Below are 26,418 nucleotides of genomic sequence, written 5' to 3'. Positions count from 1 at the left end.
GCGGAAGTGAGATGCTTTACTGACTGAGCCATCCAGGCGCCCTGATTAGTTTAATTCTTTGGGGCTGACCTTGTCGGCTCTGGTTAAATTGTCGTTGTTTTAATCTCGTAATATAGCTGATGAAAAGCTGGAGCTGAGTAGAAGCATTAGCTTTGCTGATTTTTTAATTGTTTGCTTGTGCTTGAAATATTATCTTTGCAGGAGTCATTTAATGTCATTTTAAAGTCCATTTTGTGAATTGAAAGGAAAGGAGATCATCCATGAACCCTCTTTGCTGGGCGCCGTATCTGCAATTCACAGATGTGAACACGTGGGGGCAGTGTCGTTTGCAGCCCTTCTGTGTTGGGAGCTCCTGGGGTCCCCTCAGATACCTGCCTGCTTTATCTTAGAGGCACCTGTCTGCTTCACACGTGCAGCAGCGGTGCACTAAATACAAGGCAACTTTATGTTTTAGATGACCCTAATGCTTTTGCCCCGTATAGCTGTGTGCACTCTGCATGGCCTATGTACTATGTACCCCTGTCTGGAGATTCTGGGACTTCAGATTTCATAGACCAATCAAACATAGACCTGATACAGCTTGCTGATTTATTTTGTAATGCTCCCATGTCTTTGAATAACAGGGAGTGATGGGGGAGACCTGAAAGTTTGAAAGGTCATTGTCTCAGTGTTTAAATGTGTAACGTGGCCAGCCCTGAAAAGCTGCCTAGTTTGCTTCTTTGTTTCTCAAATAGCTACTCAGACTTTGTCAAGGAAATAGACTTGATGGCCTGGAAGCAGCAGGGTTGCCATCTAGGGGGTCTTTGTATGGACCCTGGGGTCATGGTGGGGACTCCCCATGAACCAACACCCCTCCCTCCACCAAGCCAGCCCACTGACCTCTCTGTCCTTCATCTCCCTCCTCACAGAGACTTCCGCGAAGGAGGGGCTGCTCTTGTGGTGTCAGAGAAAGACGGCCCCTTACAAAAACGTCAACATCCAGAACTTCCACATAAGGTGAGTGGCCAGGGGCGGAGGGGCTCTTGCAGAGCATCAGCTGCTCCCCCAGGCCCCTTTGGCTGGGTTAGCCTCAGCTCCAGAACAGAGCAGGGGTCCTTGGGGAAGAAGCTGCTATCTCAGGGTGTGCCGCAAACCCTTTGATGTGGCTACTTCTATGCACTTTCGGTCGACGCCCCAGCTGCTGGAGAGCTCCCCAAGGAGCGTGTCCTGTAGGTTCCAGCCTAGGGCACTGGAACAGAGCAGGAGGGACAAAGACCTTGGCGGAGAGGATAGTTGGATATGACAGGTGTGCGAACGTCCCGCGCCCCATAGAATCTTGACCCCAGAGCCTGGGATTGTGGCCAGAAGGAGTGTGCCTTCCCATCCTGTCTTCTCACTCCTGCTCCAAAGCACCGTGGGTTCACCTCTGGTACAAAGAAGGGGACCCCCCCCGCCATCCTTGCTTAGAGCTTTACCCTTAGAGCCCGGCCCTACTCACCAGCTTGCCCCCCACCCTTCTCTCTCCCTTGGGCAGCTGGAAGGACGGCCTCGGCTTCTGTGCCTTGATCCACCGACACCGGCCTGAGCTGATTGACTATGGGAAGCTGCGGAAGGTATGTGTGCTTCCCTGACTTCTCACTGCCAGAGCCCTCTTGCTGGGTCCCTGACGGGGTGGGGGTGAAGTGCAGGACTGGGCCCTTATTCTGAGGGTCCATGGCCATGGTAAGGGTGGGGGGGTTGGTCTCCTTAGACTAGTCCAGGAGATAGCCTACAAGAGAAAGAGAAAAACACCTTCACTGTGAGGGCCGCTGGGGTACCCTCTGTGCACAGCACGCATGTACTTGCTGACCTGAACAGCTCACAGAATGTCCAAACCCCTGCAGCCTTTTGTTGGGGTATTGGAACACTAATAGGCATCTCCCCCTTCTATTTTCTGGGTTTTGTAAAGTGGATATAATATTTTAAATTTAAGCTGTTTGCATATTCTTAGAGGCATTTACCTCCGTCCATGTCCAAGAGTTGCTGTTGGACGGTCCCCACAGGTCCCTGTCACTGTTGACGTTTGGCTGAGCGATTTTCTTTTTTTCTTTTTTTTTAAACTCTATTTATTTTGAGAGAAAGAGAGAGAGCACGAGCAGGGGAAGGGAGGGCAGAGAAAGAGAGAGAGAGAGAGAATTCCTCTGCACTGACAGTGCAGAGCCTGACTCGGGACTTGAACCCACGAACCATGAGATCATGACCTGAGCCGAAACCAAGAGTTGGACGCGCAACCAACTGAGACAGCCAGGTGCCCCATGGGTGGGGGATTTTCTTTAGCTGCTTCTAAATCAAGAAGTGAAATCACACTTAGGGTCTTGACATGAAGCTGGTGGATTTTCCTGAGCACACGTATGTGTTGTGGAGCAGACCAGGGCGTGGGAGCTGTGTTTCTAACCTCGAGGTGGTTCTGGTGTCTGGGCTGGCCAAGACCTTGGAGAGGCCTGTCTGGGACCACTCTGACCTCACTCACCAGCTTCCCTCTCAGCCCATCCCAACACCAAGAGGCCACCCCTAGAGCCCTCCCCACACCCCCAGTTGATGATCTAGACCTTGGGTTGGAATGTCACCTGTCCATGTGTGTGAATCTCTTGACAAGGCAGCTGCTAGGAATGGCTCTTCTTGTATTTCTCCACTTGACCTTGACACTTGGAGAGCACAGTGTCCCGTGAAGACCCCCATCTGGCCTGTGCCCCCAGAAGCAAGGCTGGATGTTGCCGGTACGGGAGCTGCTCTGGGAACTCCATGATGGTGTCAAGCCCTCCGTTTCCAGGGTGTCGGGGAGAAAAGGAGCAGACTCCCACCCCCTCCAGTTTCTCTAAGTCGGGCCCAAGCCTGAGGCTGGGGTCTTGGCCCACCCGCTGAAGGAGAGAAAGCCTTCCCGCTCCTGCACGTGGCTTTGGACAGCTACCCTCTTAATGGGTAGGAGGGTCCCTGCGCTCTAAGTCAGCTGCCTTGCAAGGAAGAAAATCAGGTTGAGAACCCCCTAACTTACCTGAACGCTGTGTGGCCACATCAAATAGAGCTGAGGCGAGAAACCCTAGAAGCAGTGATTTTTTGCTTTAAGTGGCACGCTCACGTACTGGGGCGCCTGGGTGGTTCAGTCGGTTAAGCGTCCAACTTTGGCTCAGGACATCATCTCACAGTTGGTGAGCTCGAGCTCCACATTGGGCTCTGTGCCTGCCTCTCTCTCTCTCTCTCTCTCTCTCTGCCCCACCCCCACTCGTGCTCTATCTCTGTCTCTCAGTGAATGAACGTTAAAAAAAATATTTTTAAGAGGCATCATCACATACCTCCTTACTGTTTGCCTGATGTGCTTTGGTGACAAGCGTGCATGTATCCCTATGGCGGTGTGTGGGGTGACAGCCACTTAATCCAGAGCTGTTGGCCACCCCATACAAAGTGGGGTCCTGCTGGCTGTGACTATAGTCCCTTCCCCCATTCCACAGACTCCAGGAGCCTCAGCCATTCCGGAGGTGAGGGTCTAGGGGCCTTGGTCTGATACCTAACCAGCCACCCACCCCCGTGTGTCTTTTCTTTTCTCCCTGTTTCACTGTGTCTCCCCTCTCCTTAATTCAGCAGCATCAGTAAAATCCAGCCCAAATCCTAGCACAGACCTGCGCCCACTGAAGTGTGCATGCTTTCCAGAAAGCACAGGTTGCCAGAGCCAGCTGGCATTGGGACACAGGGGAGAGCCGTGGGCTCTTGACTGGGAAGCTCTTCCTGCTGTGGCCTTAGGTGGGCACGGGGGCCTGGCGGTCCCTGGGAATCGAGTGGGGCAGGCGGGTGTGCAGGACTGCTTGAGGCCCTGGACGGAAGTGACTCTCACTGCTTGGCAGTGGTTTTTAAATCGTTCTGGAAGCTGTCAGAAGCTTTTCCAGAAGGACTCCACCTTCTCTATTTTAAGCAGTTTCTTCCTGAAAGTATCCAGAGTGAATGTATTGATTTCTTTGTAACTTTGTGATTCTCACCGTAGCAAATGGGGAAACGGGGTCCCGGGCTGACAAAACCAGGGGGCACCGAGACGTGGAGCGGGGAGGGTCAGCAAGGAGCTCCCATCACTGGGTTGTGTGTTTTCCCACGTCAAAAAAAAAAAAATTTATTTTAACTGTGGTAGAATGTATATAATATAAAATGTAACATACGTAAAAACGCAGAACACGTATAATCTAAAAGCTTTAACTGCGTCGAGGCGTATGGGGTGGTGACAGTGCATTCACCTGACTGTGCCGCCATCACTCTCCGCCTCCAGGGCTCTCTCCATCTTGCACAACTCCAACTCGGAACCCGCCAAACCATCACTCTCCCCTCCCCCTCCCCCAGCCTCTACCTTCTGACTCTATGAATCTGACTCTAGATGCCTCGTGTAAGTGGCCATCGTACGATATTTGTGTCTGGCTCGTTTCACTTCGCGCGACGTGTTCAAGGTTCACCCTGCTTGTGCCGTGTGTCAGAATTTCCTTCCTTCCTTTTTCAGGCGGAGTAAGAGTCCGTTGTATGGATCGCACAGTTGGTTTATCTCTTCATGTGCCAGTGGGCTTTTGTGTTATTTCCACCGTTTAGCTCTTGTGAATAATGCTGCTGTGAATCCGGGGGTACGCACATCTGCTTGAGTCCCCGCTTTCAATTCTTCGGGAGATATGCCCAGAAGTGGGCCTGCTGGGTTACCAGGAACCCTGTGCTTCGCTTGTGGAGGATACTATGCTCCACAGGGGCCGCACCATTATATATTCCCACCAGCAGTGCCCACGGGTTCTGATTTCTCCACGTCCTCGCCAGTCCCCAGTGAGTTTTCTGGATGTGGCGGCAGAAGCCAGAATAGTCAAAGGTTGTGGCTGTGCGAAGGTGCCCTCAGATTTTGTGGAATGTGAGCACCGGAGGGGCTTGAGGGAGCCTAGTCCGACTCTTGAAAAACAGCTGGGGAGGCTGAGGTCGGGTTACGTACCAGTCCCGCCGGCTGGTGGCAGAACTGAAGCCAGGAGCCAAGAAGGACGATGCCCAGGCCAGCGCTCTGCTCGCAGCGTGTAGTTCCTAGCAGTTCTTTCTTGGGCTGTAGGCCAGTATTCTCCATCCCGTTTCTTCTTTTTAATTTTTTTTTTTTAATGTTTATTTTTGAGACAGAGAGAGACAGAGCATGAATGGGGGAGGGGCAGAGAGAGAGGGAGACACAGAATCGGAAGCAGGCTCCAGGCTCCGAGCCATCAGCCCAGAGCCTGACGCAGGGCTCGAACTCACGAACCGCGAGATCGTGACCTGAGCTGAAGTCGGACGCTCAACCGACTGAGCCACCCAGGCGCCCCTCTCCATCCCGTTGCTGACAAACTGAGGCTTGACGGGGAAAGATGGCGTTTTAACCGCCCACACAACAAGCCCTGGAGGTGAAGCGAGCCTTGTACACACAGAGCTGGACCTTGAGGACCACAGCTTGGGGGAGAGAGGACTTCAGAAGTCCCCTCTGCCCCCCAGTCTTTGGTCACCTGCATGGGGGTAACCAGTGACTTCTTGGGCCTCTCACATGCCTTCGTCCTCGTCTCCCTCTAGGATGACCCACTCACAAATCTGAACACAGCCTTTGATGTGGCAGAGAAGTACCTAGACATCCCCAAGATGCTGGATGCTGAAGGTAAAAGGCGTCTCTGTCTGTGCCTCTGGCCCTTTTCTCACCCGGGAAGGGTGGGGCCCCGCAGCCCGAGGTGGGAAGAGAAGAGGTCTGGTCTCTGGGACCTCATCTGGAGAGCCTGGGGGTCACCTGCCGCCGGAGATTCCTCGGTTCCCTGGGGTTTGGAGGGGAGGCTAGCTGGTGCTGAGAAGGGCTTTGAGGCCGTTTCTGCATCAGCTGCCTAAAGATGGTTCTCATCTCTGTCTTGGAGTTGAGGTAGAGGGTGCTAGGGTGGGGCACCGCGTTCCTCTGTTGTTGGAGCCAAGGGAAAAAATCTTTCCCCTTACCCTCCTAGGCTGTCCAGCTGGGATCCTGCACATTAGACTGGCAAAAGACAGATTAACAGGAGAAAAGCAAACAGAGGTCTCTTAACAAGTGCATCGTGTGTATACACATGAGAGCTCTCGGTGATGAGTCCTTCATGGGGTGGTTAGGAGTTGGGGGTCTATATCCATACCCAACTTGTAGGGGAAATGGAGGGGACAACTGGCATTTATAGAAAAACAAGTGACTTTTTAGAAAGATGAATGGGCCCTTAGGAGAATGGGAGGGAGAGGTGATAGTTTGTGACAATGTGTGTCTGGGGCCATTTTCAAATATATGCAAAAGCAGGGGGATAGTGTAGGAACTTCCATTTACCCAGCGTATAGATAAAACAATTAGATTTTGTCACTTTTTTTCCCTTTTGTTTTCTTCATTGGAATATTATCAAATAAATCCCAGACATCACAGCATTTTACCACCACATACCTTAAAAATATTCTTACGTAACCATAAAACAAATGTCATGCCTAGGAAGGCGACTGTAAATCCTTGATATATTGACTGCCTAATTCAAAATCAAATTTCCCCAATTGTTTCTTTTTAGAGTTTTATTATTTTGTTTTTTATTTATTTTTTTAATTTTTGAGAGAGAGAGACACAGCACAAGCAGGGCAGCGAGAGAGGGAGACACAGAATCTGAAGCAGGCTCCAGGCTCTGAGCTGTTGCGCAGAGCCCGACGTGGGGCTCGAACTCCTGAACAGTGAGATCATGACCTGAGCTAAAGTCAGATGCTTAAGGTACTGAGCCACCCGGGCACCCCTTAGTTTTTGTTTTTTGCTTTTTTTAAGCAGCATTTTAAATAAAAGATACTTTAGAATTCCCTTAAAAATCATATTTATGTAGGGCACCTGGGTGGCTCAGTTGGTTAAGTGTCCAACTCCTTTTTTTAATTTCAAGTTTATTTTATTTATTTTGAGAGAGAGAGAGTGCAAAAGGGACAGAGAGAGAGGGAGAGAGAGAGAATTCGAAGCAGGCTCCACACTGTCAGCACAGAGCCAGATGCAGGGCTCAAACTCACGGACCGTGAGATCATGACCTAAGCCAAAGTCGGACGCTTAACTGACTGAGCCACCCAGGCGCCCCTAGAGCTGGTTTGTTTTAACCAGGATCCAGATAAGGTCCGCACATGGCGTTTAGTTCTATTTCTTATGTCTTTTCCAATCTGTAGTACTTCCCTCCTTCCTTCATCCCTTTTTTATTCCTGCCGTGAAACTTGTTGCACAGATGGGGCCAGCTGCTCATGGAATGTTCCTCATTCTGGGTTCGTTGTTTGCTTCCTTGGGTCGCTGTCTCTCTCCTCCCTCTACCTCTCATGTTCCTGTAAGCGGAAGGAAGCTGAGTCCAGAAGCTGGTGAGATTCAGGCTCAGCCTGTGGCCCAGAAGACTTGGTGATTCTGCAAGCTTCCTTCCGCGTCACATCAGGAAGTGCATCATGTGTTCGCCAGCTGGCTTTTAACTCCAGATTTTTCTTGACAGACATCGTCGGAACCGCCCGACCGGATGAGAAAGCCATCATGACTTACGTGTCCAGCTTCTACCATGCCTTCTCCGGAGCCCAGAAGGTACCCGCCCCCCCTTCCCCTCCTTCCTTGTGCAGCACACCTCGGGCCGGGACCCAAACCATGCGCCCCTGCCCCCCCCCCCCCCCCCCCGCCTCTCCCTGGCAGCAGGGTCTGGATGGCGCGTCTCTCTGGTAGAGTTAGCTCCCGGTGCCAACGCGGCGTGCTGCTCTCGCTCGGCTCCTCTCCCGCCCTGCCCCTGTGTTCCTCTTCTCCTCTTCCCCTGCAGTCTCTGAGAGGACTGGGCTCGAGCTCGCCTTCTGGGGCCCAGAGGGCTGGCTTGAGCAGGAAGAGCTGCATGTGTGGAATCAGCCTGGGGGTTCTGGACTCCTGGAAGCTGCAGTAGGCAGCAGTCCCTCCGCGCCCACCTTTGTTGAAGCCACAGGCTTTTTAACACAGCAGCCGGGCTTCCCTTAGGGAGGCATCTCCTGTCCTCACTGACCTGTTGTGCAAAGGTGTCGTGAAGCCCCCCGCCTTTCTCCCACTCATGGGCATGATGTGGCAAATCTGTCCACAGCTTTTTTTTCGGGCCCTGATGCCTTCTGTATCCTGCCGGGGACCCACATGTGGGGTCACTCTGCATGCTGTATTTACAGACATAAGCACGGCCCCTTGGAGGGGGATGGGAGGAGGTGGGCCTCTGTGAGCCCCCTTCAAATGTCCCGGCTCAGTTTTGCTCAGGGAGGCCTGAGTTTAAAGTCCAGTTGTGCGGGTTGCACACTGCACAAGGGTACCACAACTAAAGAGCGCTGAATATTTTTGTTACCAGGCTTAGCTCAGGCAGCAGAAGCCTCTCTCCCAGACCCCACTCACAGGCAGGACCCTGGAAACACAACATGCAGGTTGACAGGACCACAGACTGGGCCTTCACGGTGTCGAGCCGTGGACCTGTCACATCAGGTTGGATGTGCTCAGGCCAATTTCCCACCCTCCGCATGGAGTCTGAGTGACCTGTCTCCAAATGCATGATGGGGGCGCTCCCCCCTCCCACCTCTGCCCAGCCTTCCCCTCTGCTCTCTCTCTCCCTTTCCTGTCTCAGCCTGTGCCCTCCACCTCCTCACCCTTCTCTCCTCCCACCATCTCATTTCGTCTCTCTCTGCCCGTTCCCTCATCTGCTGTCTGTGCGTCTGTCTTGCATTCTCCCTGTCCGCCACGGCTGTTTGGGTTTATTCTGTGCTGCTGCTCCCTTTCTCCTCTCAACCTCTTCTCCTTCTCTGTGCAGATGTGTAGGCACGCTAAGGATGGGAAGGCCATGTGACCTAATGTTTCATGTCACTGCCACGCCTTCTTGGGTGCGCAGAAGGTGAGCTCTCCCTCGGCCTCGCCCGCTCTCCCTGCCGCCCTCCGCCCACCTCTTCCTTCCTCCCTGGATGCTCCGGCAGCAGTCCGTGGGCCTGCAGCCCCTCCTCCTCTTGTAGGAGGGCAGGGTGCTCTCTGAACCTTGGCCGGTTGAAGACGCCAGAGAGCCCCAGCCTCTGGATGGCCCCTTGTGTCTCTGACCATGCACACTGGGCTTAGTGGAGGTCACAGATGGGAAAGAAGCTCGTGGTCTCAGCTCCTTCCCTGGACCCTGAGTCAAGAGCCCTTATCCCAAGCGATATGGCTCTGGGCTATGCTTCCTAACTGTTCCCTTAAACATTCAGGACCCCTTCATTTTCTCTCCTTCCCGCCCAGTCACAACCATCCTTTCAAATTACCCAGCAGACAGGGCAGGGAGAAGCCTTCCTGCCTTCTCCCTGGTGTCCAGGCCAGAGGCTCAGAGCCCTTCCCAACCAGGCCTGCCACGGACGTGGTGCAGGTTGCGCACTCCACAAGCCTGCCATGTGTGCACCATAGACCATGGAGATTTGGATATTTGTTACAGAAGGAATCCTGCAGGTGGCAGTAACAATATTCTCTAACAGATCAGTATGACAGTTTTCCAATAGGAATGCCTTGAGAAGAGGTGCCTTTAAAAAGTTACACAGAGGCACGTGGGCTTGTAGCAACCCCGTCCCCTGGCTGGACGGGCACCAGAACCCTCCTCGCCTTCCTTGCAGGCCTCACTGGCACTGAGACGGGAGAGCTGCCCCTCGTGGAGGCTTCCGTGACTCACAGGTGTCCTGGCCCTCCCAGGATCCCCAGCCCCCTCCAACCTCCTCTCTGGCCTGCCTCTTGCTTCCTCCTGTTTCCCTCTGTCCCACCTCTGCTGCTGCTCTCTCGTCAACTTCTTCTGGCCCCTCTGAGCCCCCACCTGTCAGCCAGGTTGTGAGCAGCATCTGTCCCCTTCCTTGGTGGGCCCCCCCCCAGCCCTGATAACCACAGAGGGCCTGCTTGCCCGCCTCTGTAGCTAGACTGCTCTCTGCTCTGGGGTTTTCCAGCTCCTCGTCTCTGTCCCCTGCCCCTCCAGGGGTCCTCTCCTGGGCTTCACGCCTGCCGACACTGGCCTTCCCTGTGTCCTGGCTGATGATAATGCTCGGACGGGAGTGTGTGCGTGCGTGTGCGAGAGCGTGTGCACGTGCGTGTGCGTATGTGCGTGTGCATTAGCAGCCTGCTTTTCTCCCTCCCAGATTTCATACCACCTCTCCCCACGCCCCTCTTCCCTCCCTCTCATCCTTGTTGCAACCATTTCACACTCCTTTTGTCCACATTCGAGGACAAGGTCACCAGTGTGGGGCTGGGGGCGGGGGGGCGGTGGCGTCCATCTCATGTCCTGGGTCGGGGGCCTCTCCTAGAGTTGCCCGTAACCACTTCTAAGGATTCAGGCAACTGCTTAGAGCCAAGCAGACCAGGGGGAGGGGAAGCTTCCTCCTCTCCTTGGAAGAAGGACGATTCATTCCGACTCACACACTCTTCGTGTCTTGACTGTCTCCGTGTCTGATGCCAGTGGGGGGCCATATTCTGAAACCCATGCTCAGTACATACATGCATGCACCATACGATGGTATACACATGCATGCACACGCGTGCACACGTGTACACGCGTGTGCATGCGTGTGCGTGCGTGTGTGGCCGTCCACGCACCCACACAGGGGCACGTCGTTGGTTTTCCTTGTCAGGTGAGGACCGACTTCTGTTTGACATGTTGGTTTGGGTTCTGACTCTTTCTCAGTTTTCCTTTGCCCTCCTCGTCCCCCGTGTCGATTCAGAATCAACAGAAAGCACCAGATTTTTGTTTATGTAGTTTGTGCCTTAAAGTTCACAGTCTATTGGGAATGTTGGAGAAACAGCCATTTAAAGCACAGGCTAGATCTGCTGCAGGTGTTTCTGGATGCTTTCAGGAGTAGATGGTGACGTTTGCATCTCTTCGCTTGGCCCCTTGCTTGCTTTTGTCACATCGTGAATCTCCTAAGGGAAGGAAACAGCCATTTGTGCCCTTGAAGGATTATGGTCCATCTGGGGAAACCTTGAAACCTGGAAGCCAGCAATGGCTGCGGTCTAGTCAGTGCCTGCTGTGCTGTGGGCCTGAGCAGGGGACGGGCAGGGGGGGGAGGGCCACGGGGCTGCACCACACGGAGGCTTTCTTGAACAGGAGGCACCTGGTCTTGGGGGTCTTAAGGGTGGAGTAGGGGTCCTCAAGTGAAAGTGTGGCAAAGATCAGGAAGGCGGTCACAGCTTGTGTGACAGCTTCGAGATGTCACAGGTCAGCCTGTGAGGGGACAGCGAGTTAGCCCTGGTCCTCTGGGGTGAGGAGCACAGGGGGAGCCAGAGACGGGGAGCAGGCTGCGTGCCTTTGCCTGCGGGCCTGGCTGGCTGGGTGCTGACTTAGGCACAGGGAGAGGCTAGGCTGTGGGAGGAAGGAAATGGGCAATTCTAGATAGATCTGGGAAATTCTCGACTAAAAAGGTCACAGATGACATTTTTGTGGCATTCATGTGAATCTGTGGCTTGTGGGTGGCAGAGCCATTGTGCGTCATTTGGCCACATTTGGGTGTTAGGTGTTACCTTAATTAACTACCTTGTACCAGCGAGTTCGATGCTGCGTGTTAGCACAGCAGTGTGGCTTTGGGATAGCAGAGTTTCAGTTGGGATAGCTAAGTTATTAGTACTCCAGGAGTAAGAGTCCATAACTTAAAAAAAAAGTTACTAATATAAAGCCAAACAGATTGTTCTGTGTTAAGCTGTATAATAATATAACTTAAAGTAAGTTGTGAAAATATAAACCAAGGGAAGGCAAATGCAGATTTCTAGAAGTCTCCCTTTTTTGTGTGTTTATTGCCTAGTGTTACAAAATATTTTCTCAGCCCATTTACGATATTTACGCTTCCACCCCTTGTGCAAATTCTGCCAACATCAGAAAGGCCTGGGCACGCTGGTTTTGCTTCTTGGGTTCTGGAACAGCCCATCTCCTCTTGCGGGAACTGCCCGAGGCCAGGACTCTCCTACGGTTGTTTTTCTGATGGCGTTTCAATTTCTGTTTCTCTCAGAGAATGAATCTTTCCTCCCCTAGAACAAATCTCTCCTTTGGGCGGTCTCTTTAGGAGCTGGTGGTGCTAAGTACCTCTCTCCTAAATCCCTCATGGTGATGGCGTTCTTGTGGCCACGGAAGAAACAGTTTCTAGAAAACCAGAAAGTGGGGTGCTAGGGTAAGCCTGGGTCCCACGCTCAAGAGTCCCGCTTGCCTTCCACCCCAGGGATTATGTCCTTCAGGCCTTACCACATTGGCCTTTCCTGCCTGGTCTCTGTGACCTCCTGGGCTGGTGGTGGTGGATGACTGAACCCTTCTTTGTAAAGGGACCTTGTAAAGGGTGAGACTGCCAGCCTGGGGGAGGGAGTTAAGCAGTGAGTGAAAGAGATGGGTCAAGGTCTTGAGGTTTCTACTTTTTTTTTTTTTTTTTTCTTTTTTCCCCTAACATTAAATCTGGGTTCCAGGAGTCTTCTTCCTTCCTAAAGGTAACCGTGGAAGCTGGGCTGTCCCTCGAGGGCAGAGGCAATCCAGATGGAGTTTGCAGACAGCTCTCTTAAAGAAAGCTCTCTTGTTCCATGATGCCCGTGCTTTCTTTCCAAAGACAGATTTCCTGGTTATAATGAGTGGTTTTCTCAGTCTCTGCTGGTGAAGCCACCTAGGAGTGGGGCAGGCTGAGCCGCAAGCTTGGGAAAGAGGTGGGTCTCTGCAAAAAGTCCCCAGGTGGCCCACCTGGGAACGTCCCCCAGACGGCATCCAAAAGGAGCCTCTGTTGATCCTAGAACAGTCCGTCAACAGGCTCTGCGGATGGGTGAGGCTCCTGAGGCTCAATGGATTATCTCCTAAAATCCCATGAACGCAGGCCTCACTCAGTCTGCCAGTTTGACCGACTGACACACAAGTCAAAGCTTATGACCACTGAGCCCAGGATTTCAAGATGCGTCGGGGGTAACGAGGCCAAGGAGGGTTTTATCCATGAGACATCACGGTGGCAGCCGCTTCTTGCCTGTGATGCGTGGCCACCTCTGATTCTTACCCACTTGGTCAGCATGCTGGGCATAGCTTACTTATGTCAGCACAGAGACCACTGGCCCCTGTGTCCCCTTCCCCGGCCTTCACAGGAAGTGGGCCTGGTCGCTTCAGGCAGATTGCTACCCCCAGCCCTCTTCATGGGGCACATTGGCATGTTTCCCATGACCTTGCTCTTTCCAAGGGCCCCACGTCTTCTGGCACAGTCTCCAGGAAAGAATTTCTCTCCTTGTCACCTTTTGGTATTCCCTGTGGTTACTTGTTAGTTCTTAAGAGGAAGGACAATCAATCAAGAGCTCCATGGAAGAAATGGTCATGGCATCTCCAGGGCAGAGTTAGGTCAGAGGGCAGGGGGGTGAAGGTCTAAGGATGTGACTCCTTGCCTCAGTTTCTTGAGACCCAAGACTCAAAGTGCCCATCTTGGAGGCCCTCTAGCCATTCCCAGTTGCCTGGTGGAGGCCCACCTGCTCTAACACCTTGCCTGGGGCGGGGGGTGTGATCTCCTGACTTTGAGTTTGAAAAGACCTTTATGCTGACCTCATTCTGCACGCCCCCCCATCCCAGCAGCCACTCCCAATCATGGGATTTGGTGGCTGTGTGTCCTATTTGAAAAGTTTTGCAAAGAAAAAACATTTACATTTTAATTACTCCTTCTCAGTTCAAAGCACCCTCATTCTCAGGAAGTTCTTCTTCATGCCTAGCCTCAGTTTATCTTGCTGCAGTCAAAACCCATTTTGCCTTGTTCATCAACCAGTTGTGAGGTCCCATCTTTCTATCCCCTAAACCCTTGTCATCTGTAGGCTCACCCTCCTCTAATAGGCGTTATCTGCTCCTACTCCCAGGCTGTCTTTCTATCCCAGGACCCCAAAAAGGCTTTGAGTTCCCCTCCCCTTGGAGTTGGGTTATGATGTACACAAGAAAACAGATGAATTTAAAGGTTACCTGAGCTCCTGGTGGTTTAGGACCACCTGGCCCTTGCTGGTGTTAAGTCCACGGTGCCTTCCATGGCCCAAGAAGGTGGTGTCCCTGGAGTTTCCGGACCTTTGCATCTGATTTCCTTTCAGTCCTCTTGTTGCCAAAACCTGCGTCCTGTGTCTGTTTGCCCGGCACTCACTGAGCATGAGGCCTCCGCTTTCCCAGACGTGCCAGTGCCCAGCTTTCTGGACATTCTGTGCATGCTGGCTTGATCCTGAAGTCTTGCCCTTCATGCAGTAGGGGTCCCTGAGTCTTCTCTAATGTTCTTTGGGCTTTGAGCCAGGAGCAGATTCTGTAGGCCCCTTTGTTTCTCAGTCAGCACCTCATTCTGGACTCCCAGGTTTGAATTCCTGCATCTCCTAAGATCCTGGCAAATCCAACCCGAGAGCCTGAGCCTCGGGGACCCCAGGGCCTCCACTTGGGATTGTAGGCTTGGCATGAATTTTTCTGCCCTCTTTACCTGAGCTGACCGTTTTGAACGTATCAGTCATCACATTAGTTACTTCCCAACGTGCATGGTTGGCCTCAAACTCTGGTCCTTCTCCAAGGGCCCCGGTTCAGCCACCAAGATCTCTCTTTGGGCTCACTTGACCTGTGGGACCCGGCATGGGCTGGCAGAGGATGAGGAGGAAGATGTGGACTGAAAGCCTCAGGGGCTGACTTCCTGCCGGTAGAGCTGCAGGGCGGGAGCTCCTGCTGCCCAGGGCTGACCGTGACACCCACGCCCTTTCTTGTTGCCAGGCGGAGACAGCAGCCAATCGCATCTGCAAGGTGTTGGCCGTCAACCAGGAGAACGAGCAGCTTATGGAAGACTATGAGAAGCTGGCCAGCGATGTGGGTACCTCTTGAGTTCCCCCAGCTGGCTCCGGCAGGGCTCTGCTACCCCACCCCGGGAGAAGAGGGAGCCCCCAGAGCCTGTACCTCCAGACCCATCCCTGGGGTACAGCCCCAGGCTGGGCGTAGTCCTTGGTCCCGGCACAGCTGACCCAGGGCAGAGGTGGGGCTCATCTCTAGGCTCCAGAAAGCCGAGTCGTAGGCTGTGTTTCTTGCCAACAAACAGTGAGCCCGGGAAACTTTTCACCTCTCTGGGTCTTGGGTTTTTTCCCCTTGCCGAGTGAGAGCTAAGCCAAGGGATCTCAAGGGCCTTTCTAGCCTGGTATACTGTTGTTCTGTGAGTCGCTTGGCCTAGAAAAACAGTATGCCTGGTTCTGAGAGGATGTGATCTGGAGATGGGATCAGTGCTGCCTCAGGCTCGCTAGGCAGCTGGGCCCACCCAGGGGACAGGAGGAGACAGGGCTGGGTTTGCTGTTCTGCCGTTGACTATATTTGGGGTAGGGCTCCACTTGCCTAAAAGAAATCAGCCTTCTGAACAGCTCAGCCCAGCCTCTTGGTGGATCTGCCATCCAGCATAGTAAGAACGCAGGTGCCAGGTGTAAGCCCAGCTCTGCCATTCCAGCTTGGTCACCTTGGCAAGTCACATAACCTCACGGCGCCTCGGTTTACCTCTCTGTAACCTGGGGCAGGAGTCACAGCACAGAACCCCATGGGATCCCAATCCTCATTCCGATGAGTCCGTCTGGGGGACACGCTGGCACCTTGCAGGTGCTCGTTCTGTTTCCTGTCACCCATTCCACTCCTCCTCCACTTTCTCCACCGTCATCACCTCATCCAGGCTGTTCCCTGCCTGTGCCCCAGAAGCCAGCCTCTTCCTTTTTGAGTCAGAGGCCCACATTCTAGAATTCTAGATCCCGGGTGACAAGGGCCTCAGGAAGCGGCTGTTATGGTTGTTACCTCCCCGGGACAGAGGACACCGAGGCCCAGCCAGCTGGTGGGGCTGGACCCAGAGCTCGGGTCTCCTCCTGGTCTGGCTGACTTCCTGCCAGGTCCACGGTTCTTCCTTGGGCAGAGCTTGAGTTAACCCCTTCCCCTGGCAGAGAAGAGGCTGGTGGCCAGGCTGCGTGAAGCCTGTGGCTCTCCTGGAGCCTGGCCTCTACTGCCGGGGAGTGGTAGCTGGGACGGGACATGCTGTCAGGAGAGACATCCCCCGGCTCCCCCTGTCAGGGAAGGGGCCCAAAGGCCGTAGGAGGGAAGGGAGGCAGCCCCGGGCCCCCCTCCCAGCATCCTCACGCCCTCCGCGTGCCCCTCCCCCCAGCTGCTGGAGTGGATCCGCCGCACCATCCCGTGGCTGGAGAACCGGGCGCCGGAGAACACCATGCACGCCATGCAGCAGAAGCTGGAGGACTTCCGGGACTACCGGCGTCTGCACAAGCCGCCCAAGGTGCAGGAGAAGTGCCAGCTGGAGATCAACTTCAACACGCTGCAGACCAAGCTGCGCCTCAGCAACCGGCCCGCCTTCATGCCCTCCGAGGGCAGGATGGTCTCGGTGAGCGAGCTGCTCCCGCCGAATGCGGCACCGTGGGCGGGACAGGGCGGGACAGGGCGGGACGGGCTTCCTTCCACCTGCATACGCTGTTCCAGAAATCGTTTCTCCCTTCCAGATTGCCACCCAGACTCAAGCCCCCTGTCTCCTGACCATCCCAGGTCAGACCTGTCCTGCCAGACCCCTGAATATCCACCCGGGCCTCCCAGCACCCCCTCCCCCCACCTTAGAAAACCATCTCTGCAAACTAAGTGCCTCTTGACATATTGAACCAAAGAGGGCATAATTCAGTAGCAATTAGGGTGATTTTTACTTTTTTAAACATTTTATTACTTTATTTATTTATTTTGAGAGAGAGAGAGAGGATGTGAGCATGAGCAGGGGCGGGGCAGAGAGAGAGACAAGGGGAGAAAGAATCATAAGCAGGCTCCACTCTTAGTGCCAAGCCGACCCGGGGCTTGAGCCCACGACCTTGGGATCGTGACCTGAGCCCAAGCAAGAGTCAGATTCTCAACCAACTGAGCCACCCAGGTGCCCCTCTGTAAAATCTTTTTTAAGCACTTAAAAAAAAAAAATGTGTTACCTTAAACAAGTAATGAGTTGGTGGTTTTTTTTTTTTTTTTTTTTTTTTTGGTAGGATATTTCAAAGATACAAATCTGCTAAATACAGAAAATAGAAATTACTCATAATCTTAACTATCCAATATCAACTTAAAAATTTGTTTTGAAATAAAGTGTTTTTTGGAAAAGATTCTTTTAGTCTATGTAAATAGGATTTTTTTTAAAATGTGTTTATTTTGAGAGAGAAAGAGTACAAGTGGAGGGAGGGGCAGAGAAAGAGAGGAGGGAGAATCCCAAGCAGGCTCTGGGTCATCAGCACGGAGCCGACGTAGGGCTTAATCCACAAATCCCTTGAGGTCATGACCTGAGCTGAAGTCAGAAGACATTTGGGGCGCCTGGGTGGCTCAGTCAGTTAACTGTCCAGTTCTTGATTTCTGCTCAGGTCATGATCTCATGGTTTGTGAGCCCTGCATCTGGCTCCACGCTGACAGTGTGGAGTCTGCTTGGGATTCTCTCTCTCTCTCTCTCTCTCTCTCTCTCTCTCTCTCTCTCTCCTTTTTGCACTGTCTCTGTCTCAAAAAGAAATAAAATAAACTTGGGGAAAAAAAAAAGGAGTTGGACACTTAACGAACTGAGCCACCCAGGCGCCCTACGTAAATATGATTTTTAAGGGAATTCTAAAGCATGTTTTACTTAATAAGCTGCTTAAAAAAAAAAAAAAAAACAAAACAAAAAACCTAAGGGGTGCCTGGGTGGCTCAGTAGCTTAAGCATCCAACTTTAGCTCAGGTCATGATCTCACTGTTCACGAGTTCAAGCCCCATGTCGGGCTCTGTGCTGACAGCTCAGAGCCTGGAGCCTGCTTCAGATTGTGTGTGTGTGTCTCTTTCTCTGCCCCTCCCCGCTTGTGTTCTCTCTCTCTCTCCCTCTCTCTCACAAAAGTAAATAAAACATTAAAAAATATTTTAAAAACCCAACTAAAATTATATTGTGAATGGCTTTCCAAGTTGTTAAATTATCTTCATTTATGTTACTTACGTTATTTCCCCTTCCTTCTTGCCCTCTCTCAGACTCAGGGAGAAATGTTATGAGACAGACAAACATGCAAAAGAAAATTTAAAAACCCACCAAGATAGAGCTTTTGGCCTTCAAAATGAGAAATCATGAGAAGGCATGGACATAAAAGGGAAGGGCAGGGAACGGCCAAGCCAGCAAACAGCATTGGAAGCCGGCAGGATCCCAGGGAATCTGGAGGAAAGAAATAGGCCCTTTCCATTGTGTATGCACTTTGGAAAATTGCAGTCTTTTTATAGACTCCAGGCTGCATCTGCAGCTTTTAGGTGGCCAGAGCCTCAGCTGACCAGAGGGTGTTCTGTGCGAGTTAGAAGTGCCCCCTCTGGGTAGATGCGGCCTGTCCCCTGGGCCCCAGGTGGCGGGCAGGCTGGCTTCAGCCCACATGTGCCCAGCGGGCACGCTTGTGCTAATTGTAGAGACGACCCGGTGGGTGGCTCCCTGCCTGAAGGGCTGTGGGTTGTACTCAGCAGCCGTCACTGTCCTCAGGTGCGTGGCCAGCTCGCCCAGGCCAGGGTCCCTGCAGGCTCCAGGCTACTGCCCAGAGCCCATGAACAGATCCAGAAATGTGGGGAGGCTGGGAGGCTCCCATGCCTGCTTGCTTCATTCAGTTATTGTTCTTTTCCACTGGCTGGCCCTCCAGCCTCTGATTGGCCAGAATCCTGGGTCACAGAGGGCCTTGGGCTCTTCACAGAGCTGCACACCCACAGCCCAATAGCTGGGTGGCCCACGTGGACTTGGGCCTCACTCCCTGCCCGGGAGGCCTGGTGTCCAGAAGCCCAGGTTAACACCAGTAGAGGGCTGGGTGGGTACAACTGAGATGAGAAAGGGGCTTCTTCCAGAAGGCTTGGGGCAGCTCTGCGGGTCTTGGGGGCCAGGTGGGGCTGACCCCATGCCTCTCATCCCTACAGGACATCAACAATGCCTGGGGCTGCCTAGAGCAGGCAGAGAAGGGCTACGAGGAGTGGCTGCTGAACGAGATCCGGAGGCTGGAGCGGCTCGACCACCTGGCAGAGAAATTCCGGCAGAAAGCCTCCATCCACGAGGCCTGGACGGACGGTAAGGCCAGCCTGACCTCCTGCCTCCTGGAGGGTTCTGACCCTCGTGCTCCGCTGACTGAACTGCCAGGCCACGACTCCTTTCTCTCCTGCTTTTTGGTTTGTTCTGCCTTGTGTCTTACTGGTTGCTCGATGTTAGACAAGTTCATCAGCCCTTTGGTTGCCTCAGTTTCCTCGTCTGCAAAGTGGGGATAATCAGAGTATCAACTTCATAGGTTTATGAGAATTTGATGGATTACTACATCTGAAGCATCGAGAAGAGTTCCTGGCATGGTACGATGCTGTGTGTGTGTAATTTGTTGATGGTTCTTGTCACCGTGATGATTTCTTCTTCCCTGAGTCCGTTAGGTTGGGGTTCGAATCCCGACTCTACCACCTAGAAGCAGAGTACATTTGGACCAGCAACTTCTGTAACATGCAGATGATCGTGTGTCCTCTCCTGTGTTAGCTTCCTAGGGCCACCAGAACAAATGACCACACACTGGCTGGCTTAACAGAAACGTGTTCTCTCACAGGTCAGGAGGGGTTCTAAGGGAAAGCGTCGGCAGAATTGATGCCTTCTGGAGGCTCTGAGCCGGAGGCCATCTGTGCTGCTTCCTGGCGTCTGGGGTTGCTGGCCATCCTTGGTGTCACTGACTTAGTTCATTCCCTGCCTCCGTCCCCACATGGCTGCTTCTACGTCTCAGTGACGGAATTTCTCTTTCCTTTGCTAATAAAGACACCAGTCATTGGATTTAGTCGCCTCCCTAATCTCATATGACCTCATCTTAACTAATTGCATCTACAAAGACCCTGTTTTCTTTTTCCTTTTTTTTTTTTTTAATGCTTATTTATTTATTTTTGAGGGGGGTGGGAAGGGACAGAGAGAGGAAGAGAGAGAATCCCAGGCAGGCTCTGCACTCTCAGCACAGAGCCCGATTTGGGGCTCAAACTCACAAACATTGAGGTCATGACCTGAGCCGAAATCCAGAGTCAGACGCTTAACCCGACTGAACCACCCAGGTGCCCCGAGACTTTATTTTCAAATAAGCCCAGATTCTGAGGTTCTGGGTTGACATGAGTTTTGGGGGACCCTGTTCAACTCAGCATACCACCTCGTAGGATCGTTGTAGGCATAAGTATCACAAGTACCTTTTATGCTTAGATTAGTGCATGACACGTAGAATGTACTCAGTAAATGGTAGCCCTGGATATTCTTCCTCCACTGCCTTCTGGCCCCAATTATAGTGACCTAGAGCCTTTTCCCTGTTAGCACAAATGTGTTTCCATTACTCCAACTCAGAGGCATTTGGGGCCATGTCTGGTGTCTGCTTGTTGACGGCCGAAGTTAACTCCAAAGAGAGAGAATCACACCTGGAATCGTCTTTTCCCCAGAACCTGGGCCAGAGCTGGAGAAGAATCCACGCCGCCCGCCTCCTAGGGTTCTGCAGCCACTTCGGCTGGAGCCCCTGCGGCAGACCCTATTGGCTGCTGGGGCACAATGTCCCCAGACTCCCCCATTGGGCTCCATTGGGCTCCTCTGATCTCAGGCTGGAGACGATTAGGGACAGCCGTACGCTGTGGCCACTCAGGAGCTGCCCGGCTTGGTAGGAGACGGGAGTGTGCTTGACTCAGCCTGAGGAGGTTGGGTTTCGCTCCGTGTTATAAGAACGCTAGGATGTGAGGTCGCTGCCCCCCTGCCCCCCCACACATGTGCGAAGTTCTTTATGTAGGTACGGATGGTGCAGAGTACTAGAAACTGTACCAGTTCACCCATGCGCTTCTATCATGTCCTCTCCAGGGCCAAGGAACCGCTCACAGAAAGGTACAGAGCAGGGACCCCATCAGCTGGCCAGCCGCCGGCAAGGACATGAGAAGTGCCGGCACGCTGGCGGCAGACGCGGGCGCAGCCCCTGGGCAAAGCAGTCCGGTGACACACATCCCCACCTAACGGTGTTCTTGCCTGCTGACCTAGGAATTCTTGAGACTGTCTAAAGAATTAACCCTAAATGTGGGGAAATCACACGTCTGCGGATGGTTGCCATGAGACCCTCTATAATAGCACAAGCCGAGGGCCCTGAATGCCACACGGTAGGGCGGCAGGTGGTTACACCACTGGTGGTTCGGCCACGTGATGGAACGCTGGCCACCGGAGGGGGCACGTGGGAAAGCTGGCGCCAAGGCAGACTCTGATGGTGTGCTGCTGAATGTTTGAAAAGCAGGAAACAGAATTTACATATACCCTATGGTCTTACCACAGCCTCCGTATAAGGAAAGACTGAAAAGGGGTAGATAGGTAGGCTCATCTGTAATTTTTTCCCCTAAACTTGTCATATTATTATTTGGACTTAAAGAAAAAAGAAAGCGGAGGGGTGCCTGGCTAGCTCAGTCAGGGGAGCGTGCAACTCTTGATCTCACAATCTTGAATTCGAGCCCCACATTGGGTGCAGAGATGACTTAAAAATAAAATCTTAAAAAAAAAAAAAAAAAAAAAAAACAAAGGAAAGAGAAGTAGAGGGAAGGGAAGGAGGGCCACATGAGGCACAGTCTCCGACCTCACGGCCCAGCTTTCGTTTGCTGAGCAGGGCAGAACATCCCTGGTGGACACAGACGTGGAAGGTGGGCGTGTGGGCAAGGCCAGGGCAGCCCCAGTCTGGTACCGGGTGTTTCCCGAGACAGCTGGTGGACGTCATGTAGTGACAGCCCCAAGAGGTTCATTTCTCATCCCATTTCCTCCTGGAAAAGAGGGATCCAAGAAATGCAAGCCCTGCCCCACTCCTAAAGAGAGGGCAGTGTCCCTGACAGGGAATATTCTGGCCAGTGGTGGATTATTTGCAGAGGGCACTAGACATGCTGAGAAACTGAGACTAATTCAGGGGAGGGGTCCCTGCAGGGCTGCTGGGGGCTAGCAACAATAGCTGGAGAAACTCTAAAGATGGGGTGCCCCTGAGGTGCCTGGCTTGTTTTTTCCTGGTTATACCATAGGGCATAGCCCTGCGCAGCCTTTGTATGTAACTGCTCCTCATGGCCATGGAACGTGGTACATGTTCCATGGAAGGTAGTAACTTCCCTTACCTGGCCCCGTAGGGGATGTTCAGTTGCACATCTGCTTTCTCGAACTGCAGATGATCGAGAGCTATCTGGTGGACATCTTCTGGGGATGTACTCCCGGAAATGGGGTTCCTGGGGTCCCAAGGGGTGGATGGTTGGGGCCAAGAAGATGGGGGGCCCCGGCTTCCGCTTAGCCTTGTGTCCCTCTCTTTGAACCCAGGCAAAGAGGCTATGCTACGGCAGAAGGATTACGAGACCGCCACTCTCTCGGAGATCAAGGCCCTGCTCAAGAAGCATGAGGCCTTTGAGAGTGACCTCGCCGCCCACCAGGACCGCGTGGAGCAAATTGCCGCCATCGCACAGGAACTCAAGTATGCGAGGCCCAGTGAGGGCTGGGGCTGCTGGGGGAAGTGGGGCGTGGCCGTGAAAAGTGAGGGGGCTGGGTACAGCCGGTGCCCCAGTGGGAAGGGCGTCAATACAGAGGACTCTGAGTATCCCCCAGGTGGAGAAGGAGCCTGTGACCCTTCCCGTGGAGGGCCTCTGGTCCTTCCCTGTAAGTAGTGCAGGACCAGAGGATGACCATGTGCACTCTGAGCTCTCGCTGGGCCTCAGTGGCTCCCTGCCATTGGACATTGGGGTCAAGACTGCATCGCCTCCAGCTCAGGTGCAGGGGGGGCCTTAGAACGGGCCTTCATTCATCTCCCAGTGGTCCTCTGAAAGCCACGGAGTTGGGGGTGGGAGGGCACGTGGAAGGTCTTGGTGAAGGGAGCGCACCCATAGCCCCAGGGAGAAGAGAGCAGGCCATGGAGGTAACCTGGGTCACCTGACTCTTCCTGTCTCTTCCCTTCCAGTGAGCTGGACTATTACGACTCACCCAGTGTCAACGCCCGGTGCCAAAAGATCTGTGACCAGTGGGATAATCTGGGAGCCCTAACCCAGAAGCGGAGGGAAGCTTTGGAGGTGAGGGCCCCTGAGGGAGATGGCAGCTCTGTGTGCCTCTTTGCTTTGGGCCAGAAGGTTCCACTGCGCTGCCTGGACCTGCCGTGGCCTGTTGAAGGTTCACCCTGGCGCCAGATTGGGCTTTGCCTTAATGGAGACGCCTCCTTTGTGGCCCTGACCATACCTCCCCCTCATCGTTCAGTGCACTTCACAGCCCAACCCCAGCCCTTGGAGAATTTTCCTATTTACACACCAGACCGGGGGCCAGGCCGGGTGATTCCAATGTGGGATGGTCCGTAGACCCCACATTAAGAAGTAGTGTCCCAGAGAAAGTCTATTCTTTCGGTCTGACAGTCTGGTGCTTCCAGACTTGGACCCCTTGTGGCTGGCCGGGAGGACCTTGGGGGTTCAGGGGTGGGGGGAGCAGGGAGTGGTGATTCTGGATCTGACTCTGCTGCAACCCTTCTATCCACCCCCTCCCCTCAACTGCCATTCCTAGCGGACAGAGAAACTGCTGGAGACCATTGACCAGCTGTACCTGGAGTATGCCAAGCGGGCTGCACCCTTCAACAACTGGATGGAGGGGGCCATGGAGGATCTGCAGGACACCTTCATCGTGCACACCATCGAGGAGATCCAGGTGCGCTGCGGACCCCTCACCCCTGGAAGCTGCACCCCCACCAGACACCCGTGGAAACCTCACTCTGCAAACCTTACTCCTGCATGACTGCTCTCTAGGGAGAGGATGGGGGAATGGAGATAGCGAGCAAGGAGTTGATAGGTTTGGAAGAATTGCATTTTATTTATTTTGACTAGGTAATTTATGCAGGTCGTGTAAAACCGAAAAGGTAAAAAGAATATACGATAAATTGTCCCTCCTACCTTTGTCCCCCAGCCCCGCAGTCTCTGCACATGCAGGCAAATAGATTTATTTATTAACACGTTCTTCCCCATACCCCTTTTTAACACAAAAAGTAGCTTTTGTTGGGTACTGTATTCTGAACCCTTTATCTTTAAATATCTTGGAGCTCATTGCATTGTAATAAACCACTTCCCCATTCTTTTATACAGCTGTGGTGTATTAGGTTTAAAAGATTTTGCAGAGGGAGAGCCTGGGTTGGGGGAGGTCACCTGGGAAGCAGACTTGTCCCCGACCTGACTGCGGGGCGGTGCACACTCTAGGGTGGTCGCCCCTGACTTTACCAGCCACAGGCATGAAGCGGTTGCTTTAATGGCTCTGCCTTCACCTCCCCGTGGCCAGCCCTGCTCTCCTGGTTCTCAGCCATGAGCATCCTTGGTTGATGCTCCAGGTCTCCCCGCTGGTGTGGGGCCATGCCTTCAGTGGCCTTCCCACCCACCTCTACCCTGGGACCTGTAGGGCTCCCGTAGTTCATCTTGCCCACACGAGGCACCAGTCACTGTGTTTCTCTTGCATCCAGGGACTGACCACAGCCCACGAGCAGTTCAAGGCCACCCTCCCTGATGCCGACAAGGAACGCCTGGCCATCCTGGGTATCCACAACGAGGTGTCCAAGATTGTCCAGACCTACCACGTCAACATGGCGGGCACCAACCCCTACACAACCATCACTCCTCAGGAGATCAATAGCAAGTGGGACCACGTGAGTCCAAGGGCTGGTGGGACGTTGTGGCCGAGCCATTGCAAGTTTTATGAGGGCAGGGATTTTACCTTTTTTTGTTGTTGATTTTCATTGATTTTATTTATTTTTTTATTTCATCATTACATGGCAAGCGTTCCTCTGCCAAGTTAATGAATGACTGAATTTCTGGAACAGGTCAACATGTTCACTCTTGTTCTATTTACTGACTGGCCCCTTCCCTTCATGGCTCCTCCATTCCCTGATCTGAAGAATGGGGCAGGTGGCTGGTCCATTCCCAAGGTTCTGTGATTGTTCCCACCCCAGGTGCGGCAGTTGGTGCCACGGAGGGACCAGGCCCTGACAGAGGAGCATGCCCGCCAGCAGCACAACGAGAGGCTACGCAAGCAGTTCGCGGCCCAGGCCAATGTCATCGGGCCCTGGATTCAGACCAAGATGGAGGTGAGTCCCATCATGGGAGACAGGGATAGGGGTTTCCACCCCTTCCCAGCACCGTCCCAGCCAGTCAGGCTTGCCCTGTCTCCTCCTTGGCGAGACTTGTGGAGGAATGCAGTCCTAAATAGGTTCAAGATTGGTCTGCTGCCCTACAGAGGGTGTGGAGCCTGTCAGGGAAGGCCAGTGGGTTGGTCCCAATGTCTGGTTCGGGAGCGAAGACCTGCACAGGGATGCCACTGAAGAGCCACCTGAGAAAGTCCCATGGAGGGATGAGTGCCTGGGGAACTGACTAGCTTACTTCGGCTTATTTGGCTAACCAGGCCTCCCTTCCTCCTGAGCAAAGAGGAGGATCTTTCCAGAGAGAGAACCGAGACTCGGGCAGGCATAGAACTTTTTATTGAATCGTTGGGCCAGATATTGGGGTTCTGTAGATCAGGGAAGGGGGCACTGCTAGGGTTAGAGCATGGTGTCCCTCTGAGCTCCTTGAGGGCAAAGACCATCTTAAGGTCATGTTTGTGTCTCTCCTGTACCCCAGCCCTATCTGCTTAGCACATTGTGCATAGTAGGTGCTCAGGAAATATTTCCTGGATCGAATTGAGCGCACAGAAAGGGCTTTTCCAAATGTTTGTTTACATGGATGAAGGACAGACAGGAAGGGGGATTAGGCCTGGCCCATGGGGCAGGTGGGATTGAGGCAGGCCAAGGCAGGCATAGCCACTGAGGAGGTAAGTCCGGTGCTCTGAGGCTGTGAGGAATCTGGCTCCCTGGGCACAGAGAGAGTCCCTGAGATGGGTGACAGTTGGGAACAAGGCTTGGGCGGGGAGTTTGAATGGCAAGCAGGGGAATGAGCATTTAGGTTAGCAACTGACCTTGCAGCCCCTTTCTGAGGTTGAGAGCTACTTGAGAGACAGGAAGTATTTCATCTGATGATGACAGTGTTTGTCATACCCCTTTATGATGCTGTTTCCATGCCAAAGTGCGTCCCTGCTGAATGTGTCTTGTTCTCGGCTTACTAATTACCACTGACAGGTTCCCTGGGGCTGGAGTAGGAACTGAGGAATCATCTGAGGGGCTGACTGATGACCTAGGCACCCCAGTCCTTACCCTAGGGGCGCAGAGTGGGGTAGTCTGACCAGGGCTTGCTTCTGGGTGAGCAGGAGATTGGGCGGATCTCCATTGAGATGCACGGGACCCTGGAGGACCAGCTCAGCCACCTGCGGCAGTATGAGAAGAGCATCGTCAACTACAAGCCCAAGATCGACCAGCTGGAGGGCGACCACCAGCTCATCCAGGAGGCTCTCATCTTCGACAACAAGCACACTAACTACACCATGGAGGTGGGTGGCGCCGACTCTGCTCCTCCAGGAAGGGAGCCCTGGA

The 26,418-nt window shown here is 53.3% G+C and overlaps 1 protein-coding gene across 7 annotated transcripts in view; it reads left to right on the top strand.

Moving 5' to 3' along the window:
• Positions 1-26,418, top strand: part of ACTN1 (actinin alpha 1) — a 95,190-nt gene that overhangs the window by 63,264 nt on the left and 5,508 nt on the right. For all 7 annotated transcript variants that reach the window (XM_003987768.5, XM_003987769.6, XM_003987767.6 and 4 more), the window contains exons 5-17: positions 909-996; positions 1,514-1,592; positions 5,557-5,638; positions 7,476-7,561; positions 14,688-14,780; positions 16,099-16,329; positions 18,869-19,016; positions 22,266-22,416; positions 22,897-23,005; positions 23,484-23,624; positions 24,424-24,606; positions 24,910-25,044; positions 26,196-26,375. In XM_003987768.5, coding sequence (XP_003987817.1) covers positions 909-996; positions 1,514-1,592; positions 5,557-5,638; positions 7,476-7,561; positions 14,688-14,780; positions 16,099-16,329; positions 18,869-19,016; positions 22,266-22,416; positions 22,897-23,005; positions 23,484-23,624; positions 24,424-24,606; positions 24,910-25,044; positions 26,196-26,375 — 1,706 coding nt within the window. The remainder of the gene's footprint in view (positions 1-908; positions 997-1,513; positions 1,593-5,556; positions 5,639-7,475; positions 7,562-14,687; positions 14,781-16,098; positions 16,330-18,868; positions 19,017-22,265; positions 22,417-22,896; positions 23,006-23,483; positions 23,625-24,423; positions 24,607-24,909; positions 25,045-26,195; positions 26,376-26,418) is intronic.

The sequence above is a fragment of the Felis catus genome, chromosome B3 (genome assembly GCF_018350175.1).
Source record: "Felis catus isolate Fca126 chromosome B3, F.catus_Fca126_mat1.0, whole genome shotgun sequence".
Taxonomy (NCBI): Eukaryota; Metazoa; Chordata; class Mammalia; order Carnivora; family Felidae; genus Felis; species Felis catus.
Note: the sequence above shows the minus strand (reverse complement) of the source record. Positions and strands in the feature narration are given on the sequence as shown.